The 25,708-nt window shown below is 54.2% G+C and overlaps 7 protein-coding genes across 7 annotated transcripts; 4 read left to right on the top strand and 3 right to left on the bottom strand.

The window, feature by feature from the left end:
- Nucleotides 1-338: 338 nt before the first annotated feature.
- SCP_0202340 (DUF654-domain-containing protein) lies at nt 339-3,334 on the bottom strand (the record flags this gene model as incomplete). Its single annotated transcript, XM_027754149.1, has 10 exons — nt 339-476; nt 529-861; nt 927-1,389; nt 1,444-1,586; nt 1,642-1,924; nt 1,978-2,131; nt 2,186-2,275; nt 2,326-2,953; nt 3,015-3,089; nt 3,143-3,334. 10 exons carry the CDS (start codon nt 3,332-3,334, stop codon nt 339-341), a joined length of 2,499 nt encoding a protein of 832 aa, XP_027609950.1.
- Nucleotides 3,335-4,007: 673 nt separating this feature from the next.
- On the bottom strand, nt 4,008-8,072 carry SCP_0202350 (Probable inositol polyphosphate 5-phosphatase; the record flags this gene model as incomplete). Its single annotated transcript, XM_027754150.1, has 5 exons — nt 4,008-4,490; nt 4,540-4,758; nt 4,812-5,299; nt 5,350-7,250; nt 7,546-8,072. The coding sequence occupies 5 exons, from the start codon at nt 8,070-8,072 to the stop codon at nt 4,008-4,010; spliced, it is 3,618 nt and encodes a 1,205-aa protein (XP_027609951.1).
- Nucleotides 8,073-8,451: 379 nt separating this feature from the next.
- Nucleotides 8,452-10,311, top strand: SCP_0202360 (predicted protein; the record flags this gene model as incomplete). Its single annotated transcript, XM_027754151.1, has 1 exon — nt 8,452-10,311. The coding sequence occupies one exon, from the start codon at nt 8,452-8,454 to the stop codon at nt 10,309-10,311; it is 1,860 nt and encodes a 619-aa protein (XP_027609952.1).
- Nucleotides 10,312-11,171: 860 nt separating this feature from the next.
- Nucleotides 11,172-13,537, top strand: SCP_0202370 (HD-domain/PDEase-like protein; the record flags this gene model as incomplete). Its single annotated transcript, XM_027754152.1, has 12 exons — nt 11,172-11,271; nt 11,328-11,364; nt 11,417-11,511; nt 11,558-11,726; nt 11,772-11,909; nt 11,968-12,030; nt 12,087-12,149; nt 12,199-12,323; nt 12,391-12,533; nt 12,586-12,952; nt 13,007-13,097; nt 13,153-13,537. 12 exons carry the CDS (start codon nt 11,172-11,174, stop codon nt 13,535-13,537), a joined length of 1,776 nt encoding a protein of 591 aa, XP_027609953.1.
- A 1,177-nt stretch (nt 13,538-14,714) lies between these two features.
- On the top strand, nt 14,715-16,798 carry SCP_0202380 (Citrinin biosynthesis cluster MFS transporter mrr1; the record flags this gene model as incomplete). The annotated part of the gene is made up of 8 exons (XM_027754153.1): nt 14,715-14,998; nt 15,058-15,459; nt 15,519-15,645; nt 15,704-15,893; nt 15,951-16,285; nt 16,354-16,470; nt 16,525-16,647; nt 16,718-16,798. 8 exons carry the CDS (start codon nt 14,715-14,717, stop codon nt 16,796-16,798), a joined length of 1,659 nt encoding a protein of 552 aa, XP_027609954.1.
- A 1,031-nt stretch (nt 16,799-17,829) lies between these two features.
- SCP_0202390 (hypothetical protein) lies at nt 17,830-20,125 on the top strand (the record flags this gene model as incomplete). The annotated part of the gene is made up of 15 exons (XM_027754154.1): nt 17,830-17,934; nt 17,991-18,080; nt 18,133-18,171; nt 18,222-18,278; nt 18,346-18,429; nt 18,493-18,558; nt 18,622-18,768; nt 18,812-18,910; nt 18,968-19,009; nt 19,084-19,167; nt 19,217-19,302; nt 19,360-19,477; nt 19,537-19,541; nt 19,594-19,870; nt 19,940-20,125. The coding sequence occupies 15 exons, from the start codon at nt 17,830-17,832 to the stop codon at nt 20,123-20,125; spliced, it is 1,485 nt and encodes a 494-aa protein (XP_027609955.1).
- An 883-nt stretch (nt 20,126-21,008) lies between these two features.
- Nucleotides 21,009-24,832, bottom strand: SCP_0202400 (hypothetical protein; the record flags this gene model as incomplete). Its single annotated transcript, XM_027754155.1, has 10 exons — nt 21,009-21,091; nt 21,159-21,230; nt 21,288-22,404; nt 22,819-23,056; nt 23,133-23,245; nt 23,297-23,432; nt 23,490-23,873; nt 24,344-24,387; nt 24,446-24,702; nt 24,754-24,832. The coding sequence occupies 10 exons, from the start codon at nt 24,830-24,832 to the stop codon at nt 21,009-21,011; spliced, it is 2,523 nt and encodes an 840-aa protein (XP_027609956.1).
- Nucleotides 24,833-25,708: the final 876 nt, after the last annotated feature.

Here is a 25,708-nt window from a genome sequence, read left to right on the forward strand (position 1 = left end):
ATCGGCAAAGTTTGGCCGCCAAAGTGGGGCGACGCTACGTCCAAACTTTTTAGTCGCAAAAGCCGTTGGAAAACACTCTAGTGCGGAGGGTTACGGCTGTCGGGGGTGCACAAACGATCGTGAAATCAGATTTGAATCATTTGACTGAGATGCACATGAAAAGACAATTGTCTGACGAGGATAGGCGACGGGACCCTACATCGACATAAATTGGGTTCGAGTCACCCTGGACGTTGATTCAACTTCAGTCTCAGGAACACGAGTTAAGTGCAACTATACTCATCGTTACTGTAGACATGTCATTACATTCCATTACTTCTCGCTCCCTGTTTCGTCGCTCAATCCACCCCGTCATCGTCACGGTGCAGAGGTTCTCCTACTTCTTCATTTTCTTCAGAAGACGAAGTGCCAGGAGAAGCAGCGCCGGCGGGCCAGAAGCGGTTCATCATTGTTCTCAAAAAGCGCACAGGAAGTGGCTGGCACATACGCGTCAGCTCCGAGACAGGACATGACAGAAGATTGACTTACCAATATATCCTCCTCCTCCTCGTCATCCTCACCACTCTCGTCTTCTTCCTGCACCTGTGGTGGAACCGCTGGTGCTGGAGGAGGGACAGCAGCAACAGGTTGAGCATTGTTTTGGTCTTCAGCTCCATCTTCCTCGTCGATGAAGTCCGCAACGAATATGCCCTCGCCGGGCATCTGCCCTGGCATCCCTCCCTCGGCTTGGTTGCCTCCCGCAGCCTCTGCAATCATCAGACCTTCCAGTACTTCTTCAGGCAACTCTCCCGCCAGCTGAGCAAACTGGATGATCCCGCCTGGGAAGCGTCGCGCGAAATGAGGATTCGCTTCAAAGAATGCCTGTCGGCGGGAAACAAAGATTAGACTGAGCATAAAATAATCCCGGGAAGCAGTGGCGGGCAAACCTGTAACTGTCTGCGGAATACAGGATCCGGTATCAGTCTCTCCAGCGTTCTCTCGCTCGCCCGTCGGCTCCTGGGTCGTATTGCGAGGGCGTCCTCCGCACCTTTGAAAAACTCCGCATCGTATTCATTTTTGCGGCTCGGCGGCGGAAGAGGATCACATGCGAGATGCCGCGAACTGGTGACTGAGCGGGGAAGAAAGGAGAACAGACTGCGACATGATGTCTCAAGCACAATGACGTGGCGATATATCGAATATGCGAGTGCAGGCCTGCTGTACAATGAGGTAAAATGGGCAATCAACGCCGAATTGTCGTTGAAGGAGGAGGGTAGAGAAGGGAGAGTGGAGGTGACAGTCTGGGCGAACCAAGACGGACGAGAAGCACTCTTCCATAGTGAGAAGGAGCGCTGAGCATATAGGTGGCAAAGAGTCTGAAGAATAGCTTCCTCGTTGGTTGAGACGGCACTAGGTAAGAGACGTGAAATCTACATCACGCCCGATTCAGTATTCATTACTTACTTGGCATCGGTATACACACGGAAAGCCTTGTGCCCTCGTACTGCAGCCGACAGAGTGATGTCTGCTTTATCCGCAAGTAAGGGAACCACCGAAGGAAATGCAACTATGGCTTCTCGAAGAGCAGCTGTACTCCTTTCGTGTGTCTGAGTAGACAGGCACATGAGGACTACGTCGATGTACCAAATTGACAGTGCAAACCTTCTCCTTGTTACTCTCTTCTTCGATATATAATGCCAGGGCTCGTGTATATGACCAACCAGGCAGCACAGTGACCCGTAAGCGAGAATGAAAGTCTTCCGGCTCCTTCGCGTGCATAGCAAAAAAGTCCCATAGCTGAAGCAGCCAAACCCCCATGCCCGCTTTAATGGAAAGATAATCGAGGTGCAGCAAAGCCCCATGAGGATCGGTCCACGGGTCCAGAGAATAGAGCAGGCGAGCGAACTCGAAAGCAGTCCTCACGCATCCTCGGCGTTGGAGATCACTTCAAGCTAAAATTACTCCTTTTTCTACGTTCAGCATCGGCTGCACACGTACCTGACTTGCCGATGTATAGCCAAGAAAAAAGGACGATTTTCCACGCGGTCAAAATCAAGACGATTTACTCCGCTAGTGAAATTGAACGATCCGACAAAAGCCCGCTCGTAGGCGAACAGTGCTCGATCAATGAAATCTGATCCTGTACTATACTCTGGAGGTATATAGTATGTTAGGTCAGTGCACTCGGAACAAACATGAGAATTACCTTCGCGGTGATTGTACACCTCCGACAATTGTAGAAGTGTATCTGCATGGTACGGTAGTAGTCTCAATATCTGGTTGAATCCCTCTGGGTCTATGATATTCGTGAGACTTGCAGTATGAATGAATTGAAGACCTACTCGCCTCCTGACATCACAGTTTGCATGAATGCGAGAGTCACGCCACGATACTTCTTGCTGTACTCTACCGTCCACACTCGCTCTCCGGGTAACTGGTCCCAATCATGCGTACGACACATGTCTTGGACTTCGTCCTCCGTCAACAAGCGGATAGATAAGCCCTCTCGCATCTGTGCGGGCCACCATGTTGACCGTGGACGTGTAAGGTTGGAACGCTGTGTGACTGTGCGTCGTGAAGATGAAGAGGATCCGCTTCCAGAAGATTTGGCAGCAGAAACCACCTTCGATCCAAAAAATTTTCGCATCTCGGCTTCGCTGTCAAGATACTGCAAGGAGACGGACAGCAGAGATGAAAGAACGCTGGAGGCCTCACGGGCTGCTGGAGAAGCACTTCCAGATGCGACAGCATGTCGTAGATCGGGGTACTTGACAGAGAGCTCCGCAAGGGCCTTGTCTACTTCATCCATAGTGCCCCCCTTGTCTTTTGCCTTCTGTTTCTTCAGAACTTTTCTCTCTTTCTTCGATTGTCCAGCGTTGGACAGGTGCTCATCTTGCGGTTTGGCCCCAGGCTGCTGCACAGGAGTAGACGGAGACAGCGGTGTTGCGGCAGTAGGTTTCTTTTTCTTTTTCTTCTACTCAACATCATCTTTAGACCACTCCTCGGGAAAAGCGAAACGGAAACCGCTCACGAGCCTTCTTTGGTTTTGACGGAGGAGCAACGGCATTCTCACCACTGTCCTCGTCGGACGCGTCAGCAGTACTCATTAACTAAACACGAAAAGTCAGTCATCGGATCGTGCAAATGCAATAGAGACACTCACTGCCGCGAATCCGAGCCCCGAGCCTCCGACACTGTGTACGCGGTCGTACTCGTTCTCGCTAGTGTCAGTTTCCTCCTTCAGTGCATCATGGTCAAGCGCAAGCAGTTCCTCTTGTTCTCGCAGCTGTCGTTTGTTGAGTCGAGGAGCCATCCGTACGAGCGGTGGTAGAGGGCGAGTTGTAACTTGGACCATAGTGGTGCTCCGGGTCAGCGAGATGAGATCGGACAGCGTTGCCAAGTATGGAAATTCGCCACAGTCCGGAAAACATATACTATCAGTGACCCGGATACGCCATACGACCCAGAAGTGCCATATTTTTTTCTGTGGTTTGATCCTCTTGTCCGATTCCCTCGAAATTATAGACAGAGAGTCATACATACCCTAATTTAATGCTGTAAAAGTTTGGGAAGCAAAGATGGCTCGCTTGGATCCCAAGAAATTCGGGATTGCAAGACTGTATTTGGCTGGTGCCACACCTCGGCATCTCTCCAAGGTGTCCAATACAGCTCAAAAAAATCCTAAAAAAATGGTGTATAGTACTCTGTATGCTACAGAAACATTATCTGAGATGCCGCAGACAATCGAGCAAGACGTCGTGCTGCGGGACCAGAAGTGCCATATTATGGCACATCCGGGTCATCGATAATACAGGCAGTACGTCCTGTGCTTTCTCTCTCTATTACAATACTGAACAGGTCTACTAATACGCTACAGGTTGAAGGATACAAAACGAGATGCTAATGTGATGTCCTAATGAAGAATTCCATGCGATTATTTACCGAATGCCATAGAGTATCAGATGCAACCACACACTGCGCACGCCATCCCCTGCCCACACTCCAGCCGCCAAAGCATGTTGGACCGTTCATATCATGGCCTGGTCAACAAAGAATTGATGGGCTGCCTGCAGCAACCCTTGCTCGCGATGTACCCACAACCCATGAATCTCAGCCTTGATTTTCTCCCTCGCATCGTGGTGCACGGACTTCACCGTCATCCTGAAAGCAGCGGAAATCGGCCGATGGTCGGAGATGTTCGCCTCGTAGCGTCTGTAGTGCAACTGCTCAACGCGCAAAGGGTCACGCGAGCGCCAGAGAACGCGGTCGCACCAGGCGGGGACACGACTCTTCTCGGAGGAATCGTACTCCGGCGACCGTCTGTCGTACTTGTAGGTGGGCGCAAACGTGAGATGACCTTCCAAGAACGACCGCAGACGGAAGCCGCGATTGAACTTCATCTCCTTAAGCAGCTGGTCATGAGTCTGGAGACCGTCGAGGTCACCAGCCTTGATCGCGGCGACAACCACGTCGCGGCGTTGGTCGATGCGATAGTTCATGTCTCCGTTCATCTGGAGCACAATCAACGTCAACGAAAACATGAGTACCATGTACACGTACAAAAACGATTTCATGATCAAGAACCATCGACCCGTCACCACCATTCACGTACGCCAACGGGCCCTGGAGCGCATCCGATTCGGGGAACACAGATTTATCTTCTACGATGGCCGCAACGTCAGCATTCCTCTGACGAACGTGATGTTGGCCAGCGGCAAGATGGCAGTTGATGAAGCAGATTGACGTGTCGTCAATGACACAGCGGGCGACTATGCCACCCTGCGATAGTTCCTCTCAGCAACCCAACACGCAGAGACCACAGAACGACAGACCTTATTGCCATATCTACCCCCCATCCCACGCTTGATGGTGGTAATGGCAACATGGTTCAAAGATATCCGTTCCGTGTTCTTCACGAATATGCAGCTGAACAACCCGACCAAGTTCTCCGTATGGATAACCGTGTATGGTATATCAGTCGGCATTGCCTGGCGTACCGCCAACACCAGTCGATCGTACCACTTTTTGTACGAAGTAGTCACCTTCTGAGAAATCGTGCCGTCTGGTGTTTTGTTCTTTCCACCGAGAAGAACAGTTTTGGCTGCCATCTTCCGGCTCTCGAGGTCAATGAGCTCCTGTAGCCCGAACACGATGATGTCGGGAGTATCAACACTGGTGAGTATATCATGAAGGACGTTGACGTTCTCGGGACATCCAGTAAGGGTATCTGGTTTCGCAGAATCTACATTCCAGGAGACAATCAGCACGTTCATATCTCGGAAGGAACTGAACTCCGTTTCTCGTTTCAGTAGCTCTTGATCTGTCGCAAGTTAGTCAACTGGAAAATGGGCCGGAAACACCGATACTCACCGACCCAGTCTATCCCGAGTAACCCGTCCCAGAATCGGAGCTTCTCGTCTCTGCCAATACTGTACACCATGAGCCGGTTCAACTTCTCGATGCTCCACGTATCCACGGCGAGTCTCAGAACAGGAAGTTTCGTATGCGCTGCCCAGCGGTTTGTCACTACCCACGGCCTCGGCACAACGTCGAACGCAACGATCATGCCATTCCGACCTCCAAACCACAACCTATTGTTGACACCCTCCAGGCTCATCACATCCGATGTGGCCACCTTTATGACTTCCTGACACTGAGGAGCACCATCGTCTGATGTCCGCAACCAAATACTAACATGTCCACCCTCGTGGCCGAGGTAGATGTGCTCCGGCTGCGAAGGGAGAATCGTGCCAGAAGTGACAGCGCCGAGGTGCTCCGTAGGCAACAAGGACTTGCCCGTGCTCCCAGGCGTAAAGATATCGTACACGCGCACGATCGGCCCTCTGGAGCTGCTCGCCGTGCCGCCGCCATTGCTCGGGTCCCTCGTCGACGTCCAGAGCTGGGCCCCGACCAGCTTCGCAAATTCCTGTCGGTCGGCAATCCGGACCACACGGGGTTGGGTATACGTCAAGCGCACGTCCTCTCCGCTATCTGGATCAGGGGTGAACACGAGGACCTTACCCATGTCATCCATGGTCACCATTGAATGCGCGTGGCGGAACATATGCGTCACCGTATGCGCATGCGCAAAGGGCTTCGCACCAACGACAGTCCCTGATCTTGTATCCAGCTCTACAAGGTGTCCGTCTTTCGTTCCTATCCAAAGAAAACACCCCCTGTCCGCCAACTTCGCCGCCGGTCGGAACTCCATGCTAGTGACCTTGAAGCCATTCAGCTTGTCCAGCCCCAGTTCTTTCGAGTCGAGATTCCACACGGGCGAGTCAGACACGGAAAGATCATATATCTTCAGATGATGATGCGTGGCAATAACGATAGTATGTCCGGACACAGCCACGACGCCAGTGTATGCAGGTATGTGGATGTTGAACTCGTGATAATTATGGCAATCAATGGTGGGCGGGCGACGGGACGCGCGACTGGTGTCCGGTAGAAGCTCCACCTTCTTCGGCTCATCGTCCTCGGACTCGCTGGAGGAGCCGGACTGTGCGCGACGAGCTGGGGGAAGCTTGTCGCCAAGGCCGATCGTGCGCGTCGGTGGAGGCGGATGCGCACCAAATGCTTTGCGCTCAGACGGAGAAATTGACGCACTACAGGATCTCGCATGAGACTGCGAGTCCATATCCTGCACTGAAGGTCGCGGAGGTGGAGGCGGGCGCCGAGGTACTGGTTCCTCTATGCATATTCCTTTACGCGTAGGAAGAGGAGGTGGCAGCGAGGATGTACTGGACGATGCTGAAGATGCAACTAAACTGGCAGGTAACGAAGACTTGGGACGAGGTGGAGGACGAGGAGGCCGAGTGAGGAGTGCGGAAGGTGTTGGACTGGGTATGTTCACCGTGTTGGTATCAGTCCCGCTGGAACTCTCTGATGAATATATATTTTGCGGCGACTGCTGGAGTTCGGGATGGGCACCGGAGCCATTCGAGAGATCATTTGCGGTGCCGTTCTTTCGAGACGGTAGCGGAGGCGGGTCCGCAAAAACGGTGGTTTCCGAATCAGATGGATCATCACCGAAGGGATCTTGCGGCTTGAATGTAGACGCGGTGGAGACCAAGGAGATGGAAGAAGAACTGGAAGGAGCAGTTGATGTTCCTGCGAAAGGGAAGGAATGGCGAGGCCTGCGTGACGATTCTAGGGAATCTGGACGGATATCAGATGCTACGAGGGTTGATACTAACGTCGCGGTATGCGACACGACGCGAGTCGGAACGTTCACCGGCTTGGAAGCCGCCGGAATAGGTGGCGGGGACCTGGTCGAACGTTGCGTCAGTCTGATTGAGACTTACGACAAGAAGGAAAATGCCAGATATCTATCTCCGTAACTCATGTCATAGAACAAGCACGCAGGCGAAGGCGCGAAGCAAGCGGTCAAACCTACGATCAACATGCAGATATACGGCTGAGATAAACGAGATGCCGGGAGCGAGACAAGCAGCAACTCAAGCGGTGGCTGAAATACGCCGTGCTCCCGAAGGAACGTTGCTACTGGTACCAAACACTCGGTGCACCCGTCTGACATAAACATTCCAGGACAGAAGTGCTCACCCAAACAAGTCGATGAGTGGAGAAACGTCGGACGTTTTGTGCAATGTGGCAGATTCGGTTTTTGTTTCAGGGTGGTGGGGAGGCAGAGGGGGCGGGGGAGGCTTTCTGGCCAAAACGGAGGGCTTCAGGGACCCAGAGGTATGTTCGGAAGTGAGACTGATCTCGGGTATCAGAGGTGACTGGTCGGATGGTGGACGCAGAAGACGTGGACTCGGCGGTGCGGGAGAAGGGGCCTTCAAACCACGCACGGGGGGCAGTGGGGGAGGCCTCTTGGCTGCCTTTAGGTCTAGAGAAGAAGAAGCGGGGCGCAGCGAAGGAGACTCAGCGAATGGCCTGATGTCATCTGAGTTGGACATGGCTCGGGGACGAGGACTGGAGGGCTCTGGGACGAGAAAGACATGAGTGCTGGGTGGCCGCTGGAGGGTAGCGGTCGAGGTGTCTGCTGCAAGCTTCTCGAACCTGGAACGGAGGCTGCTGACAGCGGGCGGGGGTGTAGACTCGATGTCAGGAGAGGCATTGAAAGACATGGCGTGGTTCGACCGGCGAACGCGCTAGTGTCGCCGTCGTCTATCCAGCAAATAATACAGTGCAAGAGTTCAAGACGAAAGAATATCCGTTAAGTGTGTCCACAGAGCCGTGAAGCTGCTGCTGCTCGTCGTCGTCGTCGCGGTACCCGGTCTGAGATGGGCTAACAACCTCCGGTGACCGCTGTGACCGGGGTTACGGTCACGTCACTGATCATCCTAGTTAGCGTCCGCGACGACGTCTGATAGCAGTATAGTACGTATACGTAGTCCTGGTCGGTCTCTCTCCTCTCTGCTTTCTTGTGCTCACTTTTAGCGTATCATATAGGCCAATCTCTCCGTCGTTTGTCGCAAAGTAAATACTTATGGCGCCCCAAGGCGCATGTTGAGCCTCCTCTCCTCTGCGCGTCTCCCCACCGTCCACTCTCTGGTCAGAAATCCAAGCTCAGTACGCTGGGCTTCCAATGCTCCAAAGAGGTTAAAAAGGTGGTTAGCCCTCGAATTTGCCAGCTACCCGCTCCGCATACGAAAACTCCTGCTCAAGCTCTATCCTTACGTCGAGTCCGGCCAGCACGGCATAGCCCTGCAGCAGTTCCAGCTCACTGTCTCCAAAGGCGCGTTCGACAACCCTTCCCGCTTCCTCGCTTACGAGGGTGCCGTGTCGCTCTTCCTCCGCCACGGCCATGTCATCCCTGCCGCCATGATGTACTCCCGCATGATCACGGACGGCTTCATCCCCTCCGTGTCGCTCCGCACGCAGATGTTCATCATCGCCGCCGCCCAGGAGTCCCCGAGCGAGGACGAGCTGCTCGACGCGCTGGGTAAGCTCTTCTCCCACAAATCGTTCAACGAGCGTACCCTGCGCCACGTGCTCCATCTACTGGTAGGGACGATGAATTGCACCCCTGAGTTCATCGATAGCGTCGTAGCGACGTTCGTCCGCACTCGGACAGATCTTGGGTACATCCTGGCGAAGGAGACGAGATCATTTCTCGTGCACATACATGCTCGTGCGGGCTCCGCCGCATCGGCGCGCCGTTGGGCTAGCGGAGACTTCGTAGGTCAACCTGAAAAAGTCGCAGACTCTCTACAGGCCGAAAGCGATATTGGCAGACCAAAAAAAGACAGCCCGGCCCCGTACACCAGCCTAATCAGGCATCTAGCACCGGCGGAAGTCACTGGCGCCACCTCCAAATGGACCGTCGCTCACATGGCAGATGATGCAGTCGAGCCAGATCTGGCATTCTGCAACGCGATCATTGCGACTGAGGTGTCGCAGCATTACGTCGACCAGGCGTTCCAGATCTACCAGGTCCTGCTGGACGACGACACCGGCGAGTTCCTCCCGGACGCCTACACCTTCAGCAGCCTCTTCCGCGCAATGTGCATCAAGAAGCAGCGGCGCAGTGTGCGGACACGGCGGTCGCCCCCCTCGGTAGCCGTGCGCACCCCCCGTGCGCTCTACCGCGAGATGTTGCAGTGTCACGCGCGGCAGGCGCAGAGCGTGGTCCCGCGGCGGTCGCCGGTGATCACATCCGACGTCCTGCACCGCGCGCTGCGCACGTTCCTGCTCGCCCAGGACTACGCTGCCGTGTTCGTCGTCCTGCGCACCTTCCGCATGTGCAAACTGTTACCGACACTCCGCACGTTTCGCATCGTCCTCGCACACCTGGTGCACCGTGTGCGTAGCGAGCTCCCGGCGGCTGCGCGCATGGAGTATCCCGAGGAGCTGTGGGCTTTCCGCTTTCTCGGCTATCCTCCTGTGGGCGTGATCCAGGGCCTTCCGGTCACGGAGACTGTACTTCAAGTCGGCGCAGTGCCCCGGCTTAGCCTGAAATTCATTCCCCCTGCCTCGGAAGACTCCACCCAGGCACGAGAAGAGAAGCTGATTCGGAGCATCTCCCCTTCCTCGCAAGACTCCACCCAGGCGGCGGATAGGAAGCTGACGTCTTCTTCGGCGTTACCCGCTCGGCCTCAGTCGATCACATCTTCTTCGGGTACCCCCGACCAACAGCATGTTGTGCCCTCTGTGCTGGACATTGTCGGAGAGACAGCCCCTCCACAGGCGATATGGGACGCCACCCCTCTCGAGCGGATTTTGCGCCGTGCAATCCTTGCTCAAACGCGGTACACAATGACAACGACGCCGGCGCGCATCGTTTCGGGCGCGATTGCGGATGCGAAGGCTGCGATGCTACCTAACGAATGGACGAAACGGCGTGAGCGACGTAAACCCGGATGAATGAGTACATCTCGCGTCTTCTGTGTTTTCGTGCGGATCTCTCTCTCGTCTGTCACATCACGTTTGAGGGTCGTTTCAGAGGGATCGATAGGGCAAGTCGGGATCCACGAAGCTGTCGCGCTTTCTGCAGCCATCTGATACTGTGAGACTCAAATTCTGCGGTCTGATGGAATTTGCGTCGGATGGCCTGCCATGCCCTGAAAGCCTCACCACGCCGTTTATAATACATCGATCGCGGGACATGTTTTCTCTTTCGGTGCCTAGGGATCACAGGGGTGCGGAGGTCGACGATATTCTACCAAGGCACGCCTCTGAAGATTCGGGGGTGGGGAAGAGAAGGTTGCACAGCAGCCATCGTGTGTGGTGTTGAGGCCTGGGTATGCAGGAGTGTGCTGTTTGTTATACACTATTGTAGAAGCTACTGGAACATTTATGAGATTCACCTCATGATCAAAATGACTGCTGTACAAGGCATGAGGCCTGAGGCTTGAGGCGTTGACGCACGACGTGTACTGTCAATGAGTGATAGACTTCCGAGATCTACTGTCAGCGGTAGAACGTTGACGGAGACTGATTTGCGTCCGCGGACTGCGACGCGCCGATCGCGGAGTGCTAACGCGACGCGTCGACACGCCCATCTGGCGGTGCCGCCATGTAAAATGGCTTATGTAAGGGTCAGTCGGCGTCGCGGGAAATGAAACGCGCTGCAATTCACTTTGCTTCTAGTGCTCTGCGCACTCCCGTATAAGTACCCACCCTGAGGCCTGCAGCCCACCGCCCGCTCTTTGTTATCTTCCCACATCTTCCCATTCTCCGCAGCGCCTCGTTGTCTGTCCTATATCAGTACCAGCATGCCCACCATGAGGCTTATGGAGCCCGAAGATTATAGTCTCCCACCCATTACGGCGCCCTCCAGCCCAAAATTTACGCGTCGTTTCAAAGACTGCATTCATGATTATAGTGCGCGCTCCTCTTTGTCTCTTCTACAGCCCCGCCTCACTTGTATCCGCCCGCAGTGCCGTTCAATAGGAAGATATGTCACATCATCGACACGTACGTCCTACTATCCCTTTGTTCTACATACATGCTAACCTCATATCTGCAGCCCGCAATTCCAACGCCTGCGCAACATCAAGCAGCTTGGGACCTCTTACCACGTCTGGCCCACCGCCTCCCACAACCGGTTTGAGCATTCTCTAGGTAAGAAAATTCCACTTTCTCACCAATACCGCCTAAACGCCCGCAGGAGTCGCGTACCTCTCCATGATCCTGGCCCAACACCTGCAGCAGTCCCAGCCGGAGCTGCGCATCACGCAGCGCGACATCGACTGCGTCACCATCGCTGGGCTTTGCCACGACCTCGGGCATGGGCCCTGGAGCCACGTCTGGGACGGGCAGTTCATCCGTCGCGCCTTGTGAGTGCCGCCCCCTTTATGCGCCCCGCGGCTGATCTCGTACAGACCTGGCGCAACGTGGCAGCACGAGCACGCGTCCGATATGATGTTCGATGCGCTCATCCAGGGCTGCCAGATGGAGGCGGACAAGAAGGACGTCACGTTCATCAAGGCGCTCATTGGCGGTGACAAGAGCATGTGCCCGTAAGTGTCGACTATGGTCGTTGTATGCGCTCGCTCTCACATGGTACTGCCCTTTTAGACTCGAGAAACAATTTTTGTTTGACATTGTCGCGAACAAACGAAACGGCCTGGACGTCGACAAGTGAGTACCACGCTGACTGGCTCATATATGACTTTTACAGCCTTTCCGTGTCGCAGGTTCGACTACATCGCCCGGGACAATCACGCCGTCGACGTGAAAGGAAACCTGTCTCTGACGCGGTGAATTACTGAGATGTCCTTTGTTGCATGCGACTCATCGAATTTTCAGACTCATTCACTCCTCCCGGGTGATCAATGACGAGATCTGCTACGACATCAAGGACGCGAACCAGGTCTATGAACTCTGCTGGACCCGCTTTAGCCTCCACAAGCGCATTTATAATCACAAGACTGGTATGTATGCGCGCGATCGTGATCGAGTGCGTTGTTCCCGATGCTGATGCCCTTCCCCGACTCGTAGCGAAGGCGATCGAGTACATGCTAGTGGACGCCCTTTTGTTAGCAGACAGGCACTTGAACTTTTCCAGGCACATCTACGATCCTGCCAAGTTCCTATACCTAACCGACCACCTGCGCACTCAGATTGAAAGCTCTGAAGAACCTGTGCGTGATTATTTCAGCCTTCTCCGCATTATTGACCCGTAGATACGCACAGGAACTCGCCGAGGCGCGCGCAATTTTCTTCCGGATCACGACGCGCAACCTCTATCGCATGGTGGATTACAAGGTGTTCGAGTGGAGCTATATTGACCACTGCCGGCGGTACTTCACGCCGGAGCGGATCGTAGATGCCGTGAAGCGGCTGCCTGCCACGTTGCTTGCGTCGCGGGAGGTGGAGGACCTCGACACGGAAGAGGGCGAGGGAGAAGGCAAGAGCGAGGGCGTGGGCGAGCCGATTGATGGGGACATCGCGGCGCTCGAGCCACGACACGTCATCGTCGACCTCTCGCGGATGCACTACGGGATGAAGGACAAGAACCCGCTCGACAGCGTCAAGTTCTATTCGAAGCAGCACCCTAACAGTAAGCCAATTTCCCCGTTCGGGTGAACGTCCGCACGCTCACGATAGGATGCAGGATCCCGCAAGGCGGAGCTGGGCGACATCTCGTTGCTGATGCCCCAGACATTTGGGGAGGTTCTCCTACGCGTATATACCCGCGACCCACGGTAAGTGCAACCTCAACCATATATGTCTGCAGTTGTTCTAACGTACCTGCTCCAGTTTTTACGGCCTGATCCAAGCAGGCTACCGGGAGCTGCTCGCACACTCTAACGAAGAGTTCGAGGAGGCACGGGAGGACGCCGACGTGCTCCCGCTCTCGCTCTCGCCGCCGATCACAGAGGCGCCGTCCACGCCACGGCCAGCCCAACGCTCGATGTCGCGCGTCGCCAGCGGAGCGCGATTGTTTGGCGGCGAAGAGCCCGGGACGGGCACGAGCGGGAAGACGTGGTCGAACAACGCATTCACGTCGGTGCCGACGAATTACAAGTTGCCGCAGTCGCCGAGCGCCGAGCGGGCGCAGATCGCCGCGCGCCGCTCGTCGAAGCGTAAGGAGCGCGATGGGTCGCCGCCGGTGCCGACACGGAAGAGCACGCGGCGGGCGTAGGCGTCGTTCGCTGCTGCAATCAGGTTAGGAAGGGACTTTGCTTTCGCTCTCGGGAGAGATATCATGTTTCTATGTTAGTGTTCGTCGCTGTGTCCTGCGTTTCTGCACGGTAATTGTAATCGCTATGAAGCTCTGTAATGTTTGTACTGCAATTTATCATATAGTCACGGAGAAGAGGTAGCTTGTCTGAAAACTCGAGGCATTTGGCACGACGATTGACGATTCTGTCGCAAGGGAGGGGGCAGAAGTCGCAATTTGGAAACACGTCGAGAAGATGATACGCATCCACAGGCCGCAAGCTAGAACCACAAGATCCGCCAGTGCAAAGTTGGGAACTCACCATCGATATGCTTCGTGCATACGACGTACGTCGGTCAAACTATATTGTTGAACGTCGAACATCTACGCCGCGGCTTTATAACCCGTCCTCCCCCCACTTAATAAGGATTATATTGTAGTCTGCCTAACGCTGCAGTAAGTCCAGGTCAATGCAGCTGCTGCACCCGCCGAACGTGGGAGAGACATATTCTTCAGGTCGATTTGTCAGATGGAGTTGGCATGCTTAGGGTCGATGTCGTCATCGGAGATCCGAGGCGATGGCGTTGAGTAGGGTCTGCCCGGGAGCCGGAAGCAAGAACGGTCCCGAGGACGCCGAGGAGGATCTCCGCGATTGTCGGGCGCGCCTCGGGTGTCCTTAACTTTGACTTGTTGTTTGACTCACCATTGCGCCCCAGTCGGACCTTCTGTGTAATGTCGAATTGACATATCGCGCTGATGTCGCATATGTTTTCGCAGAGGTCCAGTTCGTCCTTACTGCGCGCCTTGATAACCGCCGTAATATCTCATAAGTGGTTACAGGTGGTTACTGCTGCTGTCGGCCGCCCATGCCGCGACGTCGCCAGCGGGATCCTTCACCCGTCTCCTTCCTTATTTGTTAAGAGACCTGCCGTTTTCGGCGCAAGTCTGGTCCTCGGCCCACGGTAACTCTCTTTCCGGTCCCGCTCCCGCAGCGCGCCAGATGCAGATCTTGCCAGAAACAAACCAGCCATATGTCAGGGCCCCCCTCCATACATAAGCCGCACCCCGCCTCTAGACAGTCCCGGCTGCCCTCTCCGTCCCTCCCTGCCCTCCTGCTTCCCTGACCTCTGGCTTTTCTGTCCTTCACAGTTTCTTTAGAATGGATTTACGCCCAGTACCGTCCAAGTCTAGCAGCGCCACAGAGGTGGACCCCCGTCCTGAGTGGGAGATAGACGAGTTTCGCACAGAGCAATACGGCGGCGACGACCCACGAGACCCGCCTTCGAGGCAGCCGGGCCCCTACCTGCCCCCTCAGAAAGAGGAGGTGCTTGACTATGACAAGGTAACCTGGGACGGCCCCGATGACCCCGAAAACCCGCAGAGCTGGTCGCTCGCACGCAAGTGGGGCATCACCGTTATATGCCTCCTCATGACCGTCAACGTGTACGTCCTCCGTTATATTATGTCCAGTATCAAACCCGCTCATATCTATCCTCCTGCAGAACATTCGCCTCCTCTGCGCCGTCCTTCGCCGGCACCAACATCGCCGCGCACTTCCATAAGCCGAAGGAGACCGCCTACCTCGTCACCTCCGTCTTCCTCTGCGGCTACATATTCGGGCCCTTCATCTGGGGACCCGGCTCCGAGCTGCTCGGGCGCAAACCCATGTTCATCGTCGCACTCAGCGCCTACACTCTCCTGCACCTCGGCCAGGCTCTCGCGCACAACATTGAGACGTTGCTCGTGACCCGTTTCCTCGGCGGCTTCTTCGCCGTCGCTCCCCTCACTAACTGCGGGGGCGTCATAGTGGATATTTGGGACCCCGTCAACCGCGGGCACGCCACCAGTATGTTCGTCGCGGGCGTGTTCACCGGTCCCGTGCTCGGCCCCATCGTGGGTGGATTGTGAGCGGTGCCCGCTGCGTCATAGAGTCGGATTATTTTCTGACCTTGTTGGTTGCCAGTTTGACCTCGAGCTACCTCGGGTGGAGGTGGGTATTCTGGATCATGATGATTTTTGCAGGGACCTGCACAGTGATCATGATCTTCTTCCTGCCCGAGACGTATGCACCCGTCATCCTGCAGCGGAAGGTGGGAAGGTATTTATTGCTAGATTACCCCGATGTATGCTCAAAAGAATTTTCTGCAGGCCCGCAGGTTGCGGAAGGCAGACCCTGTTGCAAATAAGGACAAGTTCGCCGAGCACGAGAAGTCAGACTGGTCCGTCCGGGGCGTCCTGCATCGCACGCTATACCGGCCCATCATCATGCTCGTGATGGAGCCGATCCTCGTACTCGTCACGCTCTACACCGCGTTCATCTACGGCATCCTCTACTCCCGTGCGCGTCGTTTTTCCCCCACATTGTGTGCACTCCGCTGACCCTACCATACCCCAGTGTTCGAAGCGATGCCTGTGATCTTCATGGGGAAACACGGCTTCACAATTGGCGAGTGCGGGCTGATCTTCATCGGTGTTGGGATTGGGACGACCTTCGGCGCCGCCACTTTCTGGTTTTTGTCGCGCCACCACGACGCGCTGATCCCCAAGTGGCATGGTTTCCCGCCGCCAGAGGGGCGCCTCACCGGCGCGATGATCGGCGCGCCCACGCTCATCATTGGCTGCTTCTGGCTCGGCTGGACCGGCGCGTACGCGAGTGTGAGCTGGGTCGCGCCCGCGTTCGCGACGATCTTCATCGGGTACGGCGTTAGCCTCGTTTTCGTCTCGTTCATCGTGCGTCGTTTTTTATATACCTCCTTCCGTTGTGTGCTCGCGACGGGTTGCTGACGGAGGGCCCACAGTCGTACCTTGTCGACACGTACCTCTTATACGCTGCCTCCGCACTCTCGGCGAATACGCTCGTTCGCTCCGCTATCGCAGCCGGCTTTCCGCTCTTCACAGTCCAGATGTACGACAACGTGCGTACTTCTCCCTTCCTCACCCCTTGTCTTCCCCCGCTCACCCGCCTCCAGTTGGGCATCAATTGGGCGTGCACGTTACTAGGCCTCATCCTGGTCGTCCTCCTACCAAGCCCGTTCCTGTTCTACAAATACGGCGCTGCGATCCGGAAGAGGAGTCGCTTCTCGCCGTCGCCCGTGAGTATCGTGTTCCCCCTACATCGCATCGCCCACCCGTCCCAACCGTCCACTAACACCGCTTCGTCAGGACCTGCGCATCGCAGAGCTGCTCGAGGCCGAAGCGATCGGCGCAGCAGCAGACGACGAGGAGCCCGAGAAGAAGGTGTAAGCCGCCTATTCCCATCCCGGATAATCTTTCCCGCATGGACACCTTAATGGAAGATCCCATCTGCAACGTTTTTTACGCACGCCACGAACATTCGTATAGACAGCACAACGCATCACTATAGACACTCTGGACGGCCGGTGCTGTCGCGCCTCGGCTCGAGCCATGGGGGACAGCCGAGGGCCTCCGAGGGCTCACTGCTTTCGACCCTCTGCCCTTCCCCGGACACGGTGCGCACCCCGGTTCGTGGCGTCCGCCGACGCGAGCGCATAGGATCGGGGCTCGGCGAAGCCAGGGATTGCACGCCCCGCGAATATCACCGTTCTTTTGTATCGCACTTACTTAATCATTTCTATACATACAGTACATTCTACCACGTTGCTTCATCAATGCAAGTTAGATCGCTTTTTCTCGCAAAGTATCATAGCCTGCGCGCAATACGCAGGAGTGGCGAGAGTCAGGCTTCCGCGAGGCTCGCTGATCAGGCGTATTTCTAATACAGTTAGATGTTTGTAAGTACACTCTTCATATCACAGATCATAGTCGGCCTCAATACACTTTGACCGACGCACACCTCGATCGCGTTTGCCGAAAGGAACACCGGCGAACGAATCTCACTTGCGATCCGAGACACCGGCGACATCTGAATCCTGCCACGCGTTCCCGTCTCGTTCAGACGTCCCCACTGCACGCGGAGAACGCGTGTATATTCTTCGTGTGCACGACATTGTATAGAAAGCCCAAAGTGGAAAACCTTATCCACTGGCGCTACACTGTCCTATAGAAAGGCGTGCGCCACGGTGCGGCCTTGTCATCCTTGTCCACGAGTTGACCCGCATCGTTCTCCGGCTGAGGCTGCGCGCGCAGGTAACTTCGAACGTCCCGCACTCATTCACCTTGAACTCGAGACGAGGTTAAGTGCTCGCATACCGCTTCATCGACACTCTGGTCCTCGCCGCAGTCGAGGTCTCTTGATCGACTGATATGCACCAGTCTTGACCTGATCTGAACGATCTGAGCTCATAAACGATACCATGCGACTTAGTCGGCTGAATCTGTCGGACGATGTGGTAGAGAGTCTGATTGAACTGCAAGCGGGGGAAATCGCCCGTCTTCGCCTCGAATTAAGTGAACTCAAGGTACGTACCAGCTCATGCGCTTCTTTCTAGCAATCTGTCTACAGCAGTGCTTTAAGAGTGCGAACGAAGCTTTGAACGCAAATCTCAGGGATGGTACCAATATAGACTTGCTCGAACGGAAGTTGCAAAAACTCATCGGACTTGTGGTGTGGCGAATTGTGGATAACCAGTTGGTGTCTTACGCCAACACTTCACCAGACTACTCAAGCGAACGATATTCAAGCTCGTACCTCTAATGCTAGGTCGCTTGTCTCCATATGATAGGTTCATATTGACATTTCCTTCAGGACGAAGATCTACGCATCGCCCTCAAGTGTGCACAGGTTGCATTTGCAGAAGCTTCGGTGTGTTCTCCGTTTTCATTTTGGGGCTGAACCGACTACGGATATTGACTTAGTGTATCTGATGCAGGCGCGGAACGATGCACTTTCTAGAGAGCTTTGTGAGGCGTGCACTGCTCGAGATGCGATGCAGGAACAGCTAAAGCGCTTGGAGGTATTTTTGACTTATTTGCCGCTATTCTAACCCAAGGCATCATGACACTAGTCACAATTCCAGGCATTGTCTAGCAATTCGCTCGGAGAATCCCAGGGTGCAACTCTAGATGAGTTGCATTGTACAGATGTACGTATATTAACTCACCCTTCGATTGCCGAAAAGACACGCGCTGAGCAACCTTATTCTCAGTCTTCTGACCATGGGGAGGGCGAGACATTCGCAGTGTCTTCAAGGAAGCAAGATGTGATCTTGGGAAAATGTGTGGGGGAGACGTTTGCGGTTGCATCGACCGAACAAGATGGGGGTCGAGAGTACGTGAGGTCCGGCGGATATTTGGTATGAAGGTTGAGCAAACCTTGTTGATCTTTTGCAATGACAGGAGACGTGCATCAATGAAGATGAAGATGTTCTCCATGTCCTGCCTCTATCGGGACAAAAGAAAATGTCAAGTCTGCTGGATAAGACCACTGAGCAGGAGGCAAGTATGGCCCAGGCTGCTTGTTGATCGCCCCTTGTATTTACACGACTTGAACAGGCTTCACTCGAAGCTATCTGCGAAGAACGTGACAGATTGCAGGTGTGAACAGTGAAGTTTTAGTCGCTGCGCTCTAGAGACTTATCGTCGGCTATTCCATCTTATTCCGTTACTAGACAAACGTCGCAGATTTGACAAGAGATCTAACCGCCACTTGCGTCGACCTGGCCCAATGTCGGTCAGAGCTTGAGGCAACCAAAGTGAGTGCAACCGCGTCATGCTAGCTAGCAATACATATCAGACCTTCAGATTGCACTCACGGCACAAGCACGCGACGTTGTCTCCAACATGTTGAACCCCACTTCTATTACAACTGACGCAAGTCGTCATGAAGCGTAAGCTAATCCCTCCACCGGCGTGTACGGTGAAGAGCTCAATCAGCATATGTCAAGTTCCGCAGCGACGATGGAAAAGAATATTGCACAAAGCATGTGCTTGGACATCAGCACTATACAGGCGAATTTCGAACCTTTCGCAAAGCATATTTGGAAGAAAAAACAGATGGATCGAGTTGGTATTACATCATTTGCGGTCTATTTGCATTTAGCTCACCGGCCATGTTTGTATAGGCATTGTAAGTACCAAGATACATTGCTATATTCAGCCTAATGGTGGCCTCCATTCAGGCTGGGTTTCAAAGCCTGTGCCATCTCAAGTCTGAAGCCTAGAGGCTTGTTATGGGATGATTTTCCGGGTCATCCATTCTACGTCAGAACATCTCAACGTCTAACACAGGATAAGACTTGGAAACCCCATACGGACGTCCAGATCAGTCAGTTGCAGGAACGGGGCAAGATTGAGCTTGTCACCGACATCGCGGGGGTACAGTATTACCTTGGCACCTACACACTCGGCCGAGGTGAGATCCTCGACATGGAGGATTTTAAGGCCATGCCATCGACGGTGAGTCCAGTCCTTCATACACTTTGAACATATTTGCGCAGGATGACTGCTCACTTTCATTTTCCCCAGCCACAAGACTCTCTGATCAGGAAGTCAATTTCCGGTAAACAGATGCGGAAGGATGGCAATTACCAGGAGACAGTACGGCAAATGTACTACAGTGGACAAATTTCGGCGATCAAGTTCCCCTTCCAGCGTGTTGGATACAATACCGCATTCCATGATCGGCTCGTCCAGTTTGCGAATAAATTATAAACTGAGAACCTTTTGTGCACCGCAGAAAGCTGTAGGATTTGGATCTAGTGTAGTGTATTCAGTGTCTTGACCTTGCGCAGAGTCTTTTACGCGTGTCCTGTCTTGTGTAGTCGTAGCCAGGTTTGAATGTTTGAATACCTTTTTGGCGTAACTTTCGGAGCGAAAAACAACTCAAAGACCGGCTCGCAATGAGGTGTCACTTCAGAGAACATGACCCACAGAAATACGATCGCCGGTCATGAACTATACGGGATTAAGCCTTTTGATCTCATACAAGTAGAGTATACACACAATTTTTGGCGCGATGGAGACAACCTCAAGACCTTTGCGATGATTCGAGTTCTTCGCTGGCGCGGTTCGACTTAGTGCATCTCCAAGTCAGCGCCACTTCCCAGAGCATATTGTGAAGCAATTTGGTGACGCAGTGCGGAATATACCGTTTTGCAGGAATATCAACAGCAAGCATCGGTATACGACGTAACCGTGGTCCGCCGCTGTGGCAACCGCGACGCGTCCGAGTCAGTACGCGTGTTGTCACGCGTTTTACCGGTTGGTGTCACTGGCACGCGTCACGTACTAGAACGTCCTCATTGTCGCAAGACACCACTACAGTGCGTATAATGATTAAGATAATGTCATTGCATGTATGTGTAACTAGGCGATCGTATGTATGCGCCCGTGAGAGCCAGATATATGCACGATAACCTCGTATCCGGATAACCAATCCTCCCCGAACCTCATATCTTCATATGCTACAGGGTCGACTATGATACAGATAACCTCGATGGATGGGACAAGAATAACCTCAATGTCTGTATAGATGCAAAGAAAGACAACTATGCGAGAGCGGAGAGAGCGACGGAATCGGAAAACATTTATACAATCACCGTGGTGCCAGCGGATGAGTCGCTGCGCTCGTGTTCGCCGGGAGGGGAGCGGAAAGGGCACCGGGGGTTTCGCTCGTATCTGGGAGGGCCAAGCGCGCACGGAAATCGTCATCCTACAACAACAGGATAGAGCGCACGAGACGCACCGTCGGTACGGCTAGGGAAGGACTCGAATATGGGGGAATCGCCTGTGTTACGGCGAGTAAACGTGACAGTATCTGACGATTGCCGGCCATCAGCTGTGTAGGACGCATATGAGTAACGAGCCCAGCTACCTCCTGGAATGTCGTTTGGAGGAAGAGGTGGTCCGAGGGGGCCTACAGCAGGATCCTCCACTGATACACGTGGTTTCACACCAGGTTCCACTGGCGGCACATGCACCAGCATTGGTATCCCTATCGTCACCGGCACAGTCGCCGCCTCGTGGCCCTCATGGTGCTCCGCACCACCACCGGCCCGCCGGCGTCCAGCGCGGCCCTCGACGCGCTTCACAAATTCACTCCACAACGTGCGCTCGCCGACCGCCTCCAGGACGTCTCTGCCCGCGCTGCGCCACACCGCCTTGTGCCGGCACACGGTGGACTTGACGTATTTGCAGTTGAACACGCGTGCAAACGCGACGCTCTGCGTGAGCGCCGGCTGTGCGGCCACTTCCGCGTCCATCTGGCGCAAGCCCGCGTGGACCTCCGCGACGGTGAAGTCGGTCGGCCAGTGGCGCTTTCCACTGAATCTGCTGGCGCCAGCGCCGTCCGAACTCGTCGGTGATTGCGCTGTAGAAGGAGAGCGGGAGGCAAGTAAATGTCGCCCTGAGGTAGGGACGTACGCTGAGTGCTGAGTCAGAAGTGCTTGTTGCTGTGCGGGAGGAACATCGGATGGTGACTGCTGCCCTAGGGTTGTTGTGGGTGATCCAGTAGGCGAAGAAGTGAGCGAAGAGGAAGCCGAGCACGCCTGGTTGCCTGGCGAGGAGTGCTGGGATACGCCAGTGAAATAGCCCTGACAGGATTCCGACCTAGGGCACTTGGCCGGCGGTGACGGGGTCAGAGTAGGCCCTATCTCGGCTGCAGACCTCTTCCCTATGGACACTCTCGGTGGCAAACGTGTTGTGAGTGCTGATGGCTGCATAGCCACCTCGTCTGCTAAGCCGGGGCATTCGTTATCCATCAAACCCTCGAGGAGGCTGCGGCGAGTACGGTACAGCAGGCGCTGGTTGCTGTCCACGACACGCACTGCAGAGAGCGCCTGCTGTTCCCAGGTACGAGTGTCCGGGTTGTAGGTGTCGACGTAGGCCGTGGAGGGAAGCTGCAGGTCTGCGATGAGCTGCGTGAATTGGGAGAGCTGGAAAAAAGGAAAGATGGAAATCTCTTGGTGCAGGCGGATTGGTTCAGAGTTCGCCTGGGTAGTAGACTTGGTTAATATCTTGGACGAAGGGACGGGAAGGTGGGATGATACACTTCGTGACGAGTACACTAGGACGCCCCGGGAATAACGCGGGTCAATATTTGTGACCACTCGACGTATATATTAACCAGGAGATGCAGATTAGAAGGCCGTTCGAACGCGTATCACAGGGTCTAACGCTCCATCGAGGAGATCCGCAGCGCTAACCCTTGCCCAGCTCGCATAAGGAGGAGACGGTGAAAATGGTAGGAAACAAAGTAGTCTCGCCTTGCACTGCTAATGTGAGTCAATTCCTCCAATGCAGTGGGCGAGAACATCGATCTCACAGATGAGATAAATCTGACCACGCTGAGCTGAGACAAAACAAAACGACTGGTGGAAGATGACATAGAAGGTTCACGAGCTGACCTGATACCAAAAGACAAGCGTGACGGTGCGCCTGAGAGACTCCTCCAGCTGCGTTTGCCGGTCCGTGGCATCTTGGGAGGATCCACTACTGGAGACAGGAGAGACACGAGATGAAAGGGGACGCTTCTGCTGATACTGTGAATGTAAACGAATGGAAGGTGATGTGAGAGGGAGATTGAAATCAGTCGGACCCGTCACGACCGTCGGCTGAGCTCTATTGTCCATAGGTCGCGACCGCCTGTCATGAAGGGTGAGGTTGATCACACAAAGTCAAAGATGTGAGCTAATAATGTTGAGATGGACTTAGCACTCACTGACTGCAGGAAGCTCGGAGACCTTGAGGGACGGCGACGATGAACTCGCCGGGGACAAGTTGAACGGCAACGGCGGTGAGCACTGCCAGAGGACTCGGATCCGTCCGCGGCGTCTGCCAATCCATCTGATCTAAAACCAAATCTAATCTAATCTAATCTACTACCAACCGTTTTCTCATCCACACTGATTCCGTCTCTCCTTCGACCGGCAACTCCTCCAGCCCTGCCCTTCTTATATACAGCCCCTTCCCCGCTTCATTCCATGTCTTGAATTCCAACACTAACACTGCACCTCTTGTCCTGTTATGTCTCGCTCTCTGTTCAGTCCACTGCATTCCTGCGTCCACTAACATTTACCCGAGACCTTTCCGCCTGTGCTCGGGGCACACCCACATCCCGACAACGAGATATGTCTTCTCTCGCACCGTCGGAACATATATGATCTCAGGAATACCGCCCGGTGTAACCATCGTCACCATGCCCACCCATTCTCCGCTGTCTGTCCTCACTGCTACAAAGGTCGCCTTCTTTCCCGACCCAGAGTAAAGTCTCTCACTCCACTCCTCTTCGGTGAACGCCGTTTCGCGCGAGTACGTGGAACTGAAGCATGACGGGTCCGTGCTGAGGGCAAGGAGACGGAGCGTCCGGTACTTGGCGATCTCTGCTGGAGACGGGTACCCTGCGATGATCAATATGTGGTACAACGCGGTTCCTTGGATTCGCATGGTCGTGGATTCTGCGCTTTCAGACATTTTCAGGTGTGTTGAGAGCGGATGTAAATGGGACAATCCGACCTCTTGTACTTATGTTACTCATTGTCGAGTCATTCCCCATCACGTTGACTCTTCCATCTTAGCTGAAGTGTACAAGCGTTTTGACAGACAGATCTAAGGCGCTCGGTGATTACTCCACAATATCGCGGGCCGTTCTAATAGAAATTACATGCTACAATTCAGTCTGCCTGCTACAACTCAGGGTATTCTACTAGTATGTGGATTAGCGTACTACATATGCTACATCGTGGACCACATCGAACAAGTCCTGCAAGACCATGGATACCTGCAGATAACGAGATCACGCACATGCACAGCATGTACAGCAAGGAGGAGCAAGGAGGAGACGGATTCAGAAGCACTGCGAGTCCTCAAAGCGCCAGATATAGGGCCGCGATGCTGGTCACGACCACGAGCCCGGTGCCTCCGACTGCATACAGCCTTCCAATATCATTGCTCTGCGCGGTATCGACGTGACAGCCCTATTAAAGCGAGAGTCAAAATTTATTATGCACATTTCGTGAAGTAAAATGGGCCCACGGCACTAGGAGACGGAACGGGCTTGAAAGAGAGGACATCTGTGCTATGGATCTCTGGGGAGATAACAGAGGTTATGCCTGAGGAGACGGCGGGCGGCCCGGGAGTAGGATCGGGGACCGCGGAAAACACGGTGGTAGCAGGAATAGAGGACACAGTACTCGGAGTGCTCTCCGCATAGATAGAGTAAGGCACGAGCGAGGCCAACTCTTCCTCCCAAAGCATGTACCTCATATCGTCGAACATCGGTGTAGCACCGACTGAAGAGTGTCAGGCGGGCAGGGGACAACGATAATAGAATAGACACGTACCAAGGTATGTACCAAGCCTTGCTGTAAAGGCAAATGCAATGGTAGCGGTAATGAAGAAGCTGCGGAACAGAATATTCATCTTGGAGAGAGATGGTGAAGAAACTTGGAGCGAGCTGCGAGCGAACGGGGTTCATAAGGCAGAAAGAAGCTAGTGGAAATTCCAGAGATGGGAACGAGTTAGAAGCGAAGTTGGTGTCCGGTCTCAATGCCGACCACACAGCTTAATAGGCCAGTCACCAGTGGATACAGCACACACGGCGCAGCGCATGGAGCCTTGTACTTGGTCAATGTGGCCGAAGCTCATGGGAGGCCGCTCCGCTAGAGTACCAACAGACTTCCTTATCCGTGACATTGATGCGCATTTTGGGAGATTGGTATGGATTAGAGTTTGCACCGGTCTTTATACTTCGTCGCCGTCGGTGTGACGTTAGATAACAAGATCTCTTTGTATGGTCATGTTAGCATGTAGCCACTTCGCGAGAAACTGTAGCGAAATTGTAGCTTGCAAGTGTCGGTAAGTACGACATTACCTACCCACCTGATAGTTCAAGCTTTCAAGTGTCACAATTTTGGTCCAAAATTTCAAGCTTGTCAACAGATTACTATGGTGCAGAACAGTCAAAACTCATCGATGGTCAGGTCGGGGATATCAGTACACAGAAAAAAACAAGATTGCAAAACGTGTAAGATGCCACTACGCCCCTGCTTCCTCGAATTCTCATCCTAATGAGACTCCCACCCTGTATCAGTAGACGAAGGCCAAAGGCGCAGCAGTCGAGCATGTAACGCATGATTGTATCCAACGCGACGTAGAGGATATTTGAGACCTGCGACCCATCCAGTAGAGTACATCGCCCGCAACTCAGGCTGCAGGGATGCACTGTGGCATGATGAAGATATGAGAGTGTTTTGTACCTGTATTATAGAACAAAGATCCAGTCCATAGTGGAAAATT

Source organism: Sparassis crispa (genome assembly GCF_003851025.1).
Source record: "Sparassis crispa DNA, contig_000001F, whole genome shotgun sequence".
Classification (NCBI taxonomy): Eukaryota; Fungi; Basidiomycota; class Agaricomycetes; order Polyporales; family Sparassidaceae; genus Sparassis; species Sparassis crispa.